Source organism: Halichoeres trimaculatus, unplaced genomic scaffold, assembly GCF_033239565.1.
Source record: "Halichoeres trimaculatus isolate MK-OKI-2021-1 unplaced genomic scaffold, fHalTri1.1 fHalTri1_scaffold_14, whole genome shotgun sequence".
In the NCBI taxonomy this organism is placed as follows: Eukaryota; Metazoa; Chordata; class Actinopteri; order Labriformes; family Labridae; genus Halichoeres; species Halichoeres trimaculatus.
Window position 1 is genome coordinate 6,096,339 of NW_027437192.1, and position 12,411 is coordinate 6,108,749.

Here is a 12,411-nt window from a genome sequence, read left to right on the forward strand (position 1 = left end):
GGGGTTGTTAGAGTGTAAACATCAGTGCAGACATTAGCATGCAGCACTTTGTTTGCCTCACACCGGAGCTGCAGCTACAGCCAGGGAAACATGTTTATTTTTAATGATTAACACTCTCGCAGGTACACACACAAACACAGAGGAAACACACACACCCATAAACACACACATGCACACTTGAACGTGCACACACATGTGGACACGCGCACACAGTGATCTTTCATTGCTGTTGCCTGGCAACGGGTCTGTGTGTCCTGTGCTAGCAGAGCGCTGTCCAGCAGTGCCATGACCGCTGCAGCTGACCACTGCTGGAGGAGAGAGGAGACCGGGAGGAAAGGAGGAGAAAGGGGAGAGGAAGTGGAGGTGGTAGAAGGAGGAAAGGAGACACAAACACACAGAGACAAATTAGAATTTAAGGTTTGGTATACGACAGTTCACTAAAACAATGAATAAATCCTCACACAGTGGAGGAAAAGATGACACTTGGAGGTAAAATCTTTGCAGCATGGACTCAAAACTGAGACCAAATTCCTTATGTAGAATTTATAAATAGAAAAACAACAAAAAGTCCTTCTTAAATTATTCGTTTAGGATTGTTTAGATGAACTTTGGTTAAAAAAAAATGAACCTAACTCTTCTTTAACAAACAAATCAATCTGTGTGTTTTTGTAGTTGAGCTCATTATATTTTGATGCCTTGTTAGTTCATTCATTTTCCTGTGGTTGTTCCTGTTTTGTAAAGGTTTGTTTGTGCTTTCAGCTAACATACTTATAAAAGAAGCCTAGTATAAAACAAGTTAACCTCTGCCACACAGTAAAACATTTCAAAATCAAATCAAACTTTTATTTACAAAGCGCTTTTCGCACAAAAAGATGTAAACCTCACTTTAGTCCGACTTTAATGTTATACTTCCTTTCAGCTGGTTGTCTGCTACAATTTGGTGTTAGTTGCAGTGTTGAAAATTATGATGACCCAGTACATATTTCATATTCCAGATCTTAGTATCCAGAATATTTCCAGGATCTGGATCGTACTTTTACATCTGTCAGAAATTATGGTGATCTTGTCTTGTGTTGTTTTGCAAAGCAATCCAACCATTTATCGTGGAGTTATATACACATATGGTGAAAACGGCCCTATCTCACAATGGTAAAGAATCTTTTAAAATAATCCTGGATCCAGATGGTGATCCAGATCACCTCCAAAATTTAATCACGTCTTCCTTATTCTGTTCTGAACATTTTCTGAAAATTTCATTGTTTGCACCAGGAGCAGAGAGCCGGCCACAGCCACAGGAGCTCACACAGGCCCCAGAGGAGGTGTAGTAGACACCAACCTCCACCAGGAACCACTCCCAGTGCAGAGGGCTCCCCGGAGGAAACACTGGGGCTAGCTAAAAATGATGAAAGGGAAAAAAAACACGCTAAAATGTTGCTACTAAATGAATAGAGCTACTAAAAGTCGAGACAGATGTCTGTCTAACATGAGTCTGGTTCTGTCCGAGGTTTCTGTCCGTTAAAAGGAAGTTTTTCCTTGCCATCATAACTTGCTAAATTCTGCAAAGTCCTGTACTCATGGTGGATTAAGATAAGATAAGACTCCTTATCTTGTCTTGATGTTGGGTTTCTGCTAATAAAATTTTATTAACATTTACGGGTCTAGACCTGTAAATGTTTTTGTAAAGTGTCTTAAAATAACATTTGTTATGATTTGGCGCTATACAAATAAAGATTGATTGATAAGAGAAATGGAGATAAGACAATTTATAGCCTAAGCTAATGTTTCAGTGCTTGTTTCTGTCCAAAATCAGATCCGTCACAGCAGAAAATCCCACAACAAAATTACTAAAGCACACAGTTATGCCTAAGTGCTCTTTAAAAACTGTTTCAGTTTGACTCTGAAATGATCTTAGTGTTGATTCTGCAGGTAAAGAATGACAGATGGGAAAGAAAAGGCGGTTTATCCAAGACCTAATTTATATAAAGGCCCTTTACTGGCTCCGTTAGAAACTTTACATGTCACAGATCCAGGAGAGAAACCACAAGATCACTGAACACACCAAGAGAAACATCCAAGTTTAAGATTATCAGATTTAACTGAATCATACAGTGTTGATAGTTATTGGCAGATATTTGTTGGAGCTGCTGGTGACCAGGAGGTTATATAACAACTTTAGGAAAATGACAGGGGGTATAAAAGCTTTTGCAACATGTTTCATCATGATTTCATAACTAAAAGGTCTCAAATAAGACCAAAGTCTGGCATGTTTACAGCATTTTGACAGCGAAAAATGTCTGCAACATTTATCATTTCTGTTGCACACACTCGATTCCTGTGAATAGAGAAGAAAAAGTTGTGTCGGTGCGTTTTAAGCAATCCTTATGTTTAGTTTTGAAAGATTTTAACACGAACACATCCATCTCGTCTTTGTTTGTGTAACGAATCATTTTTTTCATTAAGCTCTCTCAGACTGTGCTGTTTTCTACACCGCTGTTTGCTCAGCCCTCAGTTTTCAGGAGCTAATTCACCACCCTGCTCAAAAATATCATCCCTCTAATGAGGATTATCCCCACCAAGGTGTTTATCTGTTTCCAGAGCTGTCCAGAAAACCTGTGTGTTTAAAAAAAAAAACTACAAAAGGTGAGGATGTAATGAGGACAGAGGGACAGGATGGGAGAGATTGGATTTGACAGGAGGGGGAGAGGCAAGGAGAAAGAGGTGCAGATGGAGGAATTAAGGGCAGGAAAACAGGTGGAGGGGGTTTGGATGGAAGAGGGGAAGGTTAGAGAGAAGTTCAAGAGAGATGTTCGCGTTATAGCCGAGGGAGAGGAGGAAAGGAAGAGAGGAAACAAGGGAGATCAGAATAAATCAAGAAATGGACCAAGTGAGGGAGAAGGAGCGTTTGGAGGTGAGGGACAATGTGAAGGAGGAGGGATGCTAATGGGGAGGAGGAGAACGCAGGGACGGGGTTTCACTGAAGACAACTAACAGTGGAGGATGAAAAGCCTTTACTGTCATTAGACCGAGTACAACGCAGGAAAGAAAAGGCTTCATGCAGTCACATGACAAACATTCAGAGTGTGTGGTGTTACTATTAAAAATAAATTAACAGAAAGATGGAGGAGGAGCGGCATCCAGGCTTAGGGATGAGCGGGATAATTGCTGGAATCAGATTCCTTCTGGGACAGTCTCAATATTTTTATCCCACAATTATTGTAGCCAGAAATAATCACTATAACAGTTTTATCCTGAAACACTTTCAGTCAAGCTAAGGAATAGGAAGACAAAGCTGGAGCGTCATCCTGCGTCTTTAAGTTTACTTATCAGCCTTACAGACTTTTATATCATCAGTGCAAAGTGTCTTTAGGGAACGTTTGTTAAGAATTTGTAGTTATATAACAAACTGATTTATTAGCTTTCTTTCAAAGGTAATGTTTTCTCTGCATTACCAGCACTTCAGCGGAAACTTCTTTTTGTTTTTTGTTTTCATAGGTACTAGGGATGGGTACCTTACACATTTGAAACGATACAGTACCTGGCAATCAGTTCCGGTGCTCAACGGTACCAATTTTCAGTACTTTTTGTGTTTATGTGTTGTCAATTTAACATATTAATTCTTTAATATATATCCTTGTAATGCTGTGTTCATGTCCAGCATGGAAAATATCCTACCCTTCCTCTCCCTCACAGTCACAAGGATGCATTTAGGTACCTAAACATGGTACCTTTTGATTTTATGTGAATCCCATCCCTAATAGGTACCGACCGAATTCTGTCAAAAATCAAACAGTACCATGTTTAGGTACCTAAATGCATCCTTGTGACTGTGAGGGAGTGGAAGAGTAGGATATTTTCCATGCTGGACATGAACACAGCATTGCAAGGATATATATTGAAGAATAAATATGTTTAATTAAAAAAAAAAAGTTTTGTTTTTAAAAAAATTGATGTTTTTACCACATAAACACAAAAAAGTACCGAAGATTGCCAGGAACCAGGCATCGGTACCACATCATTTCAAATGTGAAAGGTATCCATCCCTAAGCAACACATGAACACATGTACAGAGCAACATATTGAGCTTGTCTAGACAATAGAGATGTGCTGATCCAGCTTTTCTGGTCCCCATACAAATACCTGGATTTTGGATATCTACCGATACAGATCCTGATCTGATACCAGTATTAAATAATAACCTGCATGCTCTGCTGTGGGATAAGACTGGTAATGTCTTGAGTAAAAGACAAAAATGAGTACATATGGAAGTGTTTAAATGTTTAACAGCAGATGGTTAATAAAGCTTCAGAAATGACTATTTGATTGTAAAATTTTATACCTTGTAGACTAAATCATAGTTTAGCCTTAGTGTCAAGTTTGGGTCGATCGTTTCCCAGGACACCAGGATCGGATTGGTGCATCCCTAGTACACAGTAATCAAAATTAAACACACCTATTATCCCATGTTTTCTCCCTATGAGATGAAAAACACACCTTTAACCAGGACGACAATCCGAGAAGTGGATTACAGAGCGTTAAACTGAAACCATAAGACCAACTTAGTGAGCACTAGTGAGTCATTTCCTTGAAAAAAATCCAACTTCTTCTTCTAGTGTGTGATTCTACGTCACGTTTTCCTCAGAAGACCCCGTCTTTAAGAAATCTGGAAAACTCCCAAACTGGTGAGGAAACTATTTTCTAGATGTGGTTAGCAAAACTTTGCTTTCATGATTAAGGCAGGTGGTAACCAGCTTAATGCTCCCTACTATAAGAAAACAAGTTATTTTGAGCACATAATCATTTTAATCAATTTAAACGTTGTATATCTATGTTGAGATGTTGAAGTTTTTCCTGTTTTAATATAAACTCATGAAAATCTAAGGAGCTCAGTCTACCTTAACTAGCAAAGAGAAAATGTCCTCTTTGTATTTTCTCTTCTTCTTTTGTCTCCCTTCGCCCTCTAACTGTGACTCGGCGACCCCTCAGTATATAATGCAGCGTCTGAAATAACATATACACAGTAGGGTGACAAAATTTGGAAGTATAATTTCCATCCCAGCATTCATTATGGAGAGCATGCTGTAGTTACTTAATGCTGCTCTGTTGTATATGCAGCAGTGGCAGCGGCTGTGCTCATTTACAGCAGGATATACTCTCATTAAATGCAGCCAGATGTAAACACACACACACACATATTCACACACACACGGCTCTGTTGTGTGGCTCTTTTTGTTTGTTTTCAGCTGCTTTGTGATGGTCATTAAAACCAAACATGACACACATTGTTCTTTTTGGTTTCCTCAGCTAAATGTTGGATTTAAACCAGTAGAGAAAGAGACAAAGTCATGCAGGATGTGTGTGACAATGGTCTGTTTTTAAAGATATTAAGCTTAAATTTAATTATTTGGTCTTATTTCAGGTTTTAATTAACTGCAATAAACTCGGACTACATTTTTTGTGTCAGTCTTAGGTCTTAAGATGTAAAACCATCTAGTTTTGTTTGACAAATATGTATACATTTTTACATATTTTCACTTTCCTAAAGGTGCTTCCATGTTTTGATCATAGATTGTTTTTTTTCTTTAGCCTCTGAAAGCTTTTTGGTGTTTGATGCCTGTGCTTTCAAAAAAATCCAGATTATTATTCATCCACATCTTGAAAGTTTCTAATCCAATTGTGAGAGCCTAGTTTTTGACAATAAAGCTGCATTTACTAGTGGACAAATAAATATTCAGAGGGTCAACAAGCAACTTTTTCATCATTTCTCGATCATTTTAGACATTCTTAGTTGAAAAAAAAGTCATATGATCTCTTGTTTCTTATGGAGCTTTTTAAAATTCAAGGATTTCAGATAAAAGATAAGATTGGGTTGTTGATTCGTACATGAGAATCTGTAGATTCAAAACAGAAGAAAAAATGTAGTAAAACGTTTTTTTAACATAATAAAGGGCTCACTTTTTCTTTTTTCTTCCTCTTTCTTTGACATGAAAATTAAAAAATAAAAAGTTGAGACAATCAGTAAAATAACGGCAGGTTTTTACCGTTTATTTTTTTTTGTTTTTCATCTGTCAGATTAAAACATCTCGTCATCACAGCAGCAGCGGATCTCCTCGTTGACGCTGTGTGTCAGTGTGTGTGTGTGTGTGTGTGTGTGTGTGTGTGTTTGGTCATGAATGTGACAGGGGACAGGTGGAAAAGGCAGGCAGCAGGCAGCTTGTGTTTATACGCCTGTGTGTGTGTGTGTGTGTGTGTGTGTGTGTGTGTGTGTGTGTGTGTGTGTGTGTGTGTGTCACCACAACACTACAAGGCACGAGGAGGCTGGGACCATGTGCCTGACCTCTGACATCCACACGCCAAACAGCAGCAGGGTAACCCCCCTTCAAACACACACACACACACACACACACTCACACACAGACCCACGCGCCGTCTGTCACCGGCCCCTGACAGGCGTGACCGAGGCGGGGTGGGTGGGCAAGAAACAGGGAGGAAAGGGGGGCAGGTTTAGGACCCCTCCAGCCATAGTATCCCCCTTTTTCACTGCCCCCTCTCCCACTTATTCCCCCTTTTCTAATTCCCTGACAGTGACCCTGCACCCCCTTCGCTCTCACACACACACACACACACACAGAGGCAGGCTGGCCATGTCAACCCAAGACAACAGATACATCATCCACACACTGGCCTCTCCCTCTGTTATTAGCACTGATAGGATGAGCACAGACGGGTGGGGTAAGGTTTGGGTTTGGGGGGGTCCGCCTTGAATTCGAGTGCCTGCTGCTGTCAACTTTGCCCCCAGGCTGGAGGAGCAGCACGATGGTCACTGTCGCTCCCTCAAATATAGAAGAAATCAAATGAGTGCTTCTCACCAAGGATCTCTTTTGGGAAACCATGTGTGTATGTGTGTAACATCTGAAGCCCGAATCTCAGCGTCACACACGTCCGTGACTTACAGCGGCTTGATGTGTGTGTGTTTTTTTGCATATATGAGGCTGTGTGGATGGATAGATGGAGTCGGGGTGAGGGGTTGAATGGCCAGAGGGGTTAGGGGCAGTTATATGGAGGGTGAAGATGATAGAATGCTTTATGGGGTCCCTCTCCTCATATGCTGAGAGGACCTGGAGTAATAAATGTGTGTGTGAGGCGCAGAGAGAGGTGGAGTGTATTACATCTGAGCGGATGTTTGGATGAAATGGATCCGGTGTTTTAGTGAATTGTATTTTTAAAAAGTACACAGAGAGGTTACATCAGTGATGGCGTTGTGGAGTTTGTTGTAGTGTCAGCACTTTATCACTGTAGCTACATGTGAATATAAAGTTAAACAACTGAAAATCTATGAGGGAACAGCTCAGGTTTGAGTGGTTTTAACAACTTTGGCCCTTTTTTCTCAAATTTCTCTACATCTGACACATCTTCACACCTGAGAAATGTGTCATCAGACATTATTTATTTATTTATTTTAAATATCACATTTCAAACTTACAAAACTTAGATTTAAAAACATCATAATCAGCACAAATATTTTTTATTCCACTCGTTTTGTGTTTTCTCAATCAAGTTATTCACACAAAGTTCAGGCTGAGCATTTCCAGGAGAGTGCTGCCACCAACTGGTGACTTCTTGCAACTGCAGGTTATCTTTGCTTTTGAAGGGCTCTTTCAGTCCTGAAACAGTTTTGTTTTGTCTTTTGATGTCAATTCATGCATTTTATTAATTTAGTTTTTTTATATAGATAAAATGAATAGAGGCACATATTTTGGTGATTTTTAACGACTGAAAACGTCATTTTCAAAGCCTAAATTTGATCCCAGATTTATTAAAGTCCTCTTATTGAGAGGGAAAAATTATATCACAAAAGCCACGTAACAGACTAAGATTTTCCTACATTTTTTTTTTTTTCATTTTTACCCATTCCTTTATTTTTTTTTACAATATACCACACATAGTTAAAATGTTGAGTGGCTATAATCAGGATGAGGAGGCTGGCAGTCATTAGGGATGGGTACTGAATTAGTTACTTTTATAGGTACTGACTGAATTCTGTCAAAAGTACTGGGTACTAATTCACGTAAAATCAAAAGGTACCATGTTTAGGTACCTAAATGCATCCTTGTGACTGTGAGGGAGTGGAAGGGTAGGTGTTTTTCCAAGGTTATATATTGAAGAATAAATATGTTAAGTTGAAAAAGAAAATATTTTTTTTATTATTATTAAACAAAGTGATATTTTTTACCACATAAACACATTTTAAAAAAAGTACCAAAAATTGGTACTGTTGAGTACCGATACCAATTGCCAGACACCGGGCATCGGTACTGTCTCTTTTTAAATGTAAAAGGTAACCATCCCTAGCAGTCATTAAAAAAGTCAAATGAATAAATACAACCTTAAATAAATAAATAAATAGATAAATAAATGGAATAAAATCACTGATACCTCCTTTCTAATCCTTAATTTTAGTTAAAAATTCTGCTAATTGTTGAGGATAAATCACATCCTCATAGTCACGTAACAGAATCTTCCGAAAAAAAGTGTGAAGGTGTGACAGAGCTTTGAGTCCTGCTTGGTTTTCACATTTTCCCAACATTTAGTTTAGCTTAGTTTAGTTTATTAGTTTATCTCAATCATATTTAAAAGTATACCAACCAAAGTGACACAACTGAAAACCATGTTGACCCAAAAGGTTTGGGCTGAAGCTACTTAGCTTATATGTGCCTAACCTTCTTACTGTACAACATTTATACCAGAGCAAAACAAAAAGTCAAATAACACAATCTCGACAACCAATAAATGATTAATAATCCAAAAAAGAACAGCAGCAAATACAAAAGAAGCAAATACATTTATTTATCGTCCTTTTCCTCGTTTCCCCTGTTTGACATTTGATACTCCCTGTTTTATCTGTGCGTCTTTCATCTCGACTTCTGTTTCTTCTTCCTTTCTCTCCTCTTCCTCTCCTCACACCTTAAACCTGTCTGCATCTCTGATGATGAGAGTTACACACACTCAAACACACGTGCACATCAGGCTAATTTATACCTCTCCTACATCCTTGTGTTCTGTTGTTTTTACTCTCTTTCTGTTGGATTTCTTTTAAGTTTGTGTGGGACCTTCTCAGGGTGACGTAGTAAACCACAAAGAGCTCATAACGTAGGCTCAGTTTTAAGAAGTTGTCTGGTTTATTATCATGCTACAGGTGAGCTCTTCCTGAAAAGAAAAAGATTAAAAAACCAGGAGACAGACAGAAGTTAAAAGCGTAGCGCACACGAGCGTGGAAGTGTCTAATCCAAGATGGCGTCCACTGTGGTGCTGAGTAATGTCTGGTGCTCAGGTAAGCAGTTCCTCTGGCGTTGCTCCTCCAGGACCAATTACTGCAGCCGCCCCAGAGGTCACCACAAACACAGGAAGCTGGTCCAGATACCTGCCGTGAAAAGCTGATTCTTAATCCCAGCTCTACGTCCCGAGTCAATAAAGTTTACATCTTAAGAGCTAAATTAGAGCTCGGTGTCATCAGTTTTGTTGTTGTTAAAGTTTGTGCTTAGCAGGGTTTTTCTCCTGGTGCGTTTAATGAAATCTGGGCGAAATTATCAGGAGGAGAAACGTTTAACAGTCGGAGTATATTCCCTCAAGATGTGTCTTACAATCTTGAACTTTTGTGGAGGAACATTTTTCTTTTATTGTGATCAAAATGCTTTCATGGGGCCAAGCTTTCAAACCAAGAAGTGGAGTCACAAGGTTATTACTCCACAATAAAATATACCATTCCATTTCTCCTTCCCTCTTAAGGATGAACTCAACAGCTTTCTTCCAAACCTGTTTTATTTTAGTTAGAATCCAGCTTCATTCCTGCTCCTCATGTCGGTCTGCGACATGTCTGCGATCATGAAAAAGAGAGAAAGAAGCGCTCTCCTCTCATTCAGACTCTCAGCCGTGAGTGTTGGTTTACTGTGAGTGAATGCTGAAAGGGAAGAAGCAGCATGTCAGGAGGAGCACAATGAGTGCGAGGTCAAGGAGAATGTAAACACAAAACGAGTGAAGACTTTTGTCTCTCCTCTTTTTGTCCTCGCTTATTAAAATGACACAGCTTAACATGGCTTTAACCAGGTGACAGCATCCTCAACACATCAGAAATATTTCACTACGAGTTCATAAAAGTTAAATGAACTCTGATGAATACACAAAGCTGACAATTGCATTTATTCTTATGACTTCTGTCTTTGTGCTGAACATCTTTACAGCTTTGATATTTTCTCAAACCCATTGACTCCTGGAGGTGGTTCAGTCTGTAAGCACTTCTGTGTGTCTGCTTTCTTTTTGTCGTGTGCTCAGGTTATCTCCTTTCACTCATCTTTTCACTCTGCAACAAATCGAAACAACCATAACCTCAAAAAGAGGTTTTCAGTTGGGAAAAATTAAACTTTTGTCATATATGTATTGCTTTTTTGTTATGTCACTTAGTTACAGAAAAGTTTCTCTACACTTTTCGTACACTTTACACTTTCTGATCTTTGTGTGTTTGTGTGTTTTTCTGCAGATATCAGGATGTCTAAAGCAGAGGAGGAGAAGCCTGGGGCTGACTATCCAGGGGACAGTTCAGGTACAAACGCACACAGATTTATCTTCGCATTGTCACATTTTTTTAAAGAAACACGTTAATAAATCTGTGCCTGAGTTTGTGTGAAACTCTCTCAAATCCTGTCTCATAGCCTCACCTCTCTGTGTTTCAGACTCAGACAGAAACAGCCCTGATCACAAGGTACGTTTTGCTCCAGTTCTTGCTGTACTAAATATTTCTCTGTGTGTAATTAGCTTGGTCTATTTTGTCCCAACTGTTCGGAGCTTTTTCTGAATCTTGGTTGTGATAACTTAAAATTAAAACAGTTTATCACACATGGAATTAAACCCCTTAATCACAATAAAACTATCTTTATCAGATCATCCCAGCGACATTTTATATAGTTGTTTGATTTCTCGATAAAGGCTTAAAGCCGAGACACCTAGAAGTGTGTTTCAACAAGACTAAAGAGAGGGTTTATTTTTTTATATAAGGGATTTTTTTCTTAGGCCTTGTACACATGTAGTGAAGTATTTTCGAAAACAAATATCCTCCCCTTTTTTTTTTTTTTTTGTCAAAATCTTTTAATTGAGGTACAAACAGAGTTTACAAAAAGTGTAGTGCTGATCAGTCACTGAAATTATACAATTTTATGAATGAACACAGTGCAGTTAGCAGCTACACCCACAAAGAAAAAGGTGAGAAATGTGTATAAAAGGAAGGGCATGGACCTACAACATCGGGCCGCATCACCATTTTGCTTTTTGGGTGAATAAAGACAAACAAGGTAAACAAAACTATAAAAAAAGAAACAAAAAAAGAAAAAAACAACCTAGAACAAATATCCATCATAAAGCAATCCCTACCCTGTCACTGCCAGTAATGATACGTAATAAATTCCCCAGTCCTATTGGACATCTAGTTTTGTATCTGGAAGAAAAAAAAAGAGAGATAGTCAAGCTGCATCTGGATCATGGTTTTAGGCGTACAGGGTTCAGAAAGGGTCCCCAAGTGTCAGTAAACTGTGAAGTTGAATGTTGAAGGGAGAATCTTATTTTCTCTACCTTAAAGTAAGTCATAACCATAATCTTGGACACTGTGTGAAATACCTCTGTCCATTTATCACAGTGCGGGTCAATGTCGGGGTAGAAGCGAGACAGTTGAGCTTTAGAAATGTTTGCTCTGTGATCCCCTTTGAACTGGATTAGGCAATGGTGAGCATCATATGTTTTTAGACATACTTTTGGGCAAATCTGCTGGTGAGTGTGGTCCATTTTTGACAGTGTTTTTCAGACGTAAAACCCGTGCCAGCCAATCAGAATGAAGCCCCGTGCTGTAATGTTTGACAACCGAAAACTCAGTTTCCTGGCGTATACACAAAACCAGAGTTTTCCAGCATCTTCACTTGGGCCAGAGTTTTAAAAAAAACATTGTTTTCAGTAGCGTAAAACTTTGGTTTTGTGTGGACGCTAGGCCCCCCCAACTACCCGTCTCCCTGTGGACAAGGTCTTAGACTACATGTATCTTTATCCAAAGAGCACCTCAAACTCACACAATGTTTTCAGTCCAGGGAAATGCTTCTTCCTCTATTCTTATTTTTATTTTATATCGAACATTTTACTTCTACAGGCTTTCACATTGACTTAATATTAAGTGGGTTAAAACATTTGCCTCCATAAATAATTTTATTTAATTTTTTACATAAATATTGGGCTGTGCTTTGGGGGTGAGGGGGTTTCTGATCTATTCTATGGTATTACATTGCGATGGGTATTGAAAACTGGTTCCTGTTATGAATCAAAAAGAAATGGTTCAATGCATCAACATCCTTAGCCTTCATGCTTAGCATTTCCCTAATT

At 38.9% G+C, this 12,411-nt stretch overlaps 1 protein-coding gene across 2 annotated transcripts in view; it reads left to right on the plus strand.

Moving 5' to 3' along the window:
• Positions 1-12,411, plus strand: part of pou2f2a (POU class 2 homeobox 2a) — an 87,628-nt gene that overhangs the window by 55,907 nt on the left and 19,310 nt on the right. For both annotated transcript variants that reach the window (XM_074687589.1, XM_074687590.1), the window contains 2 exons: positions 10,532-10,594; positions 10,725-10,753. In XM_074687589.1, coding sequence (XP_074543690.1) covers positions 10,532-10,594; positions 10,725-10,753 — 92 coding nt within the window. The remainder of the gene's footprint in view (positions 1-10,531; positions 10,595-10,724; positions 10,754-12,411) is intronic.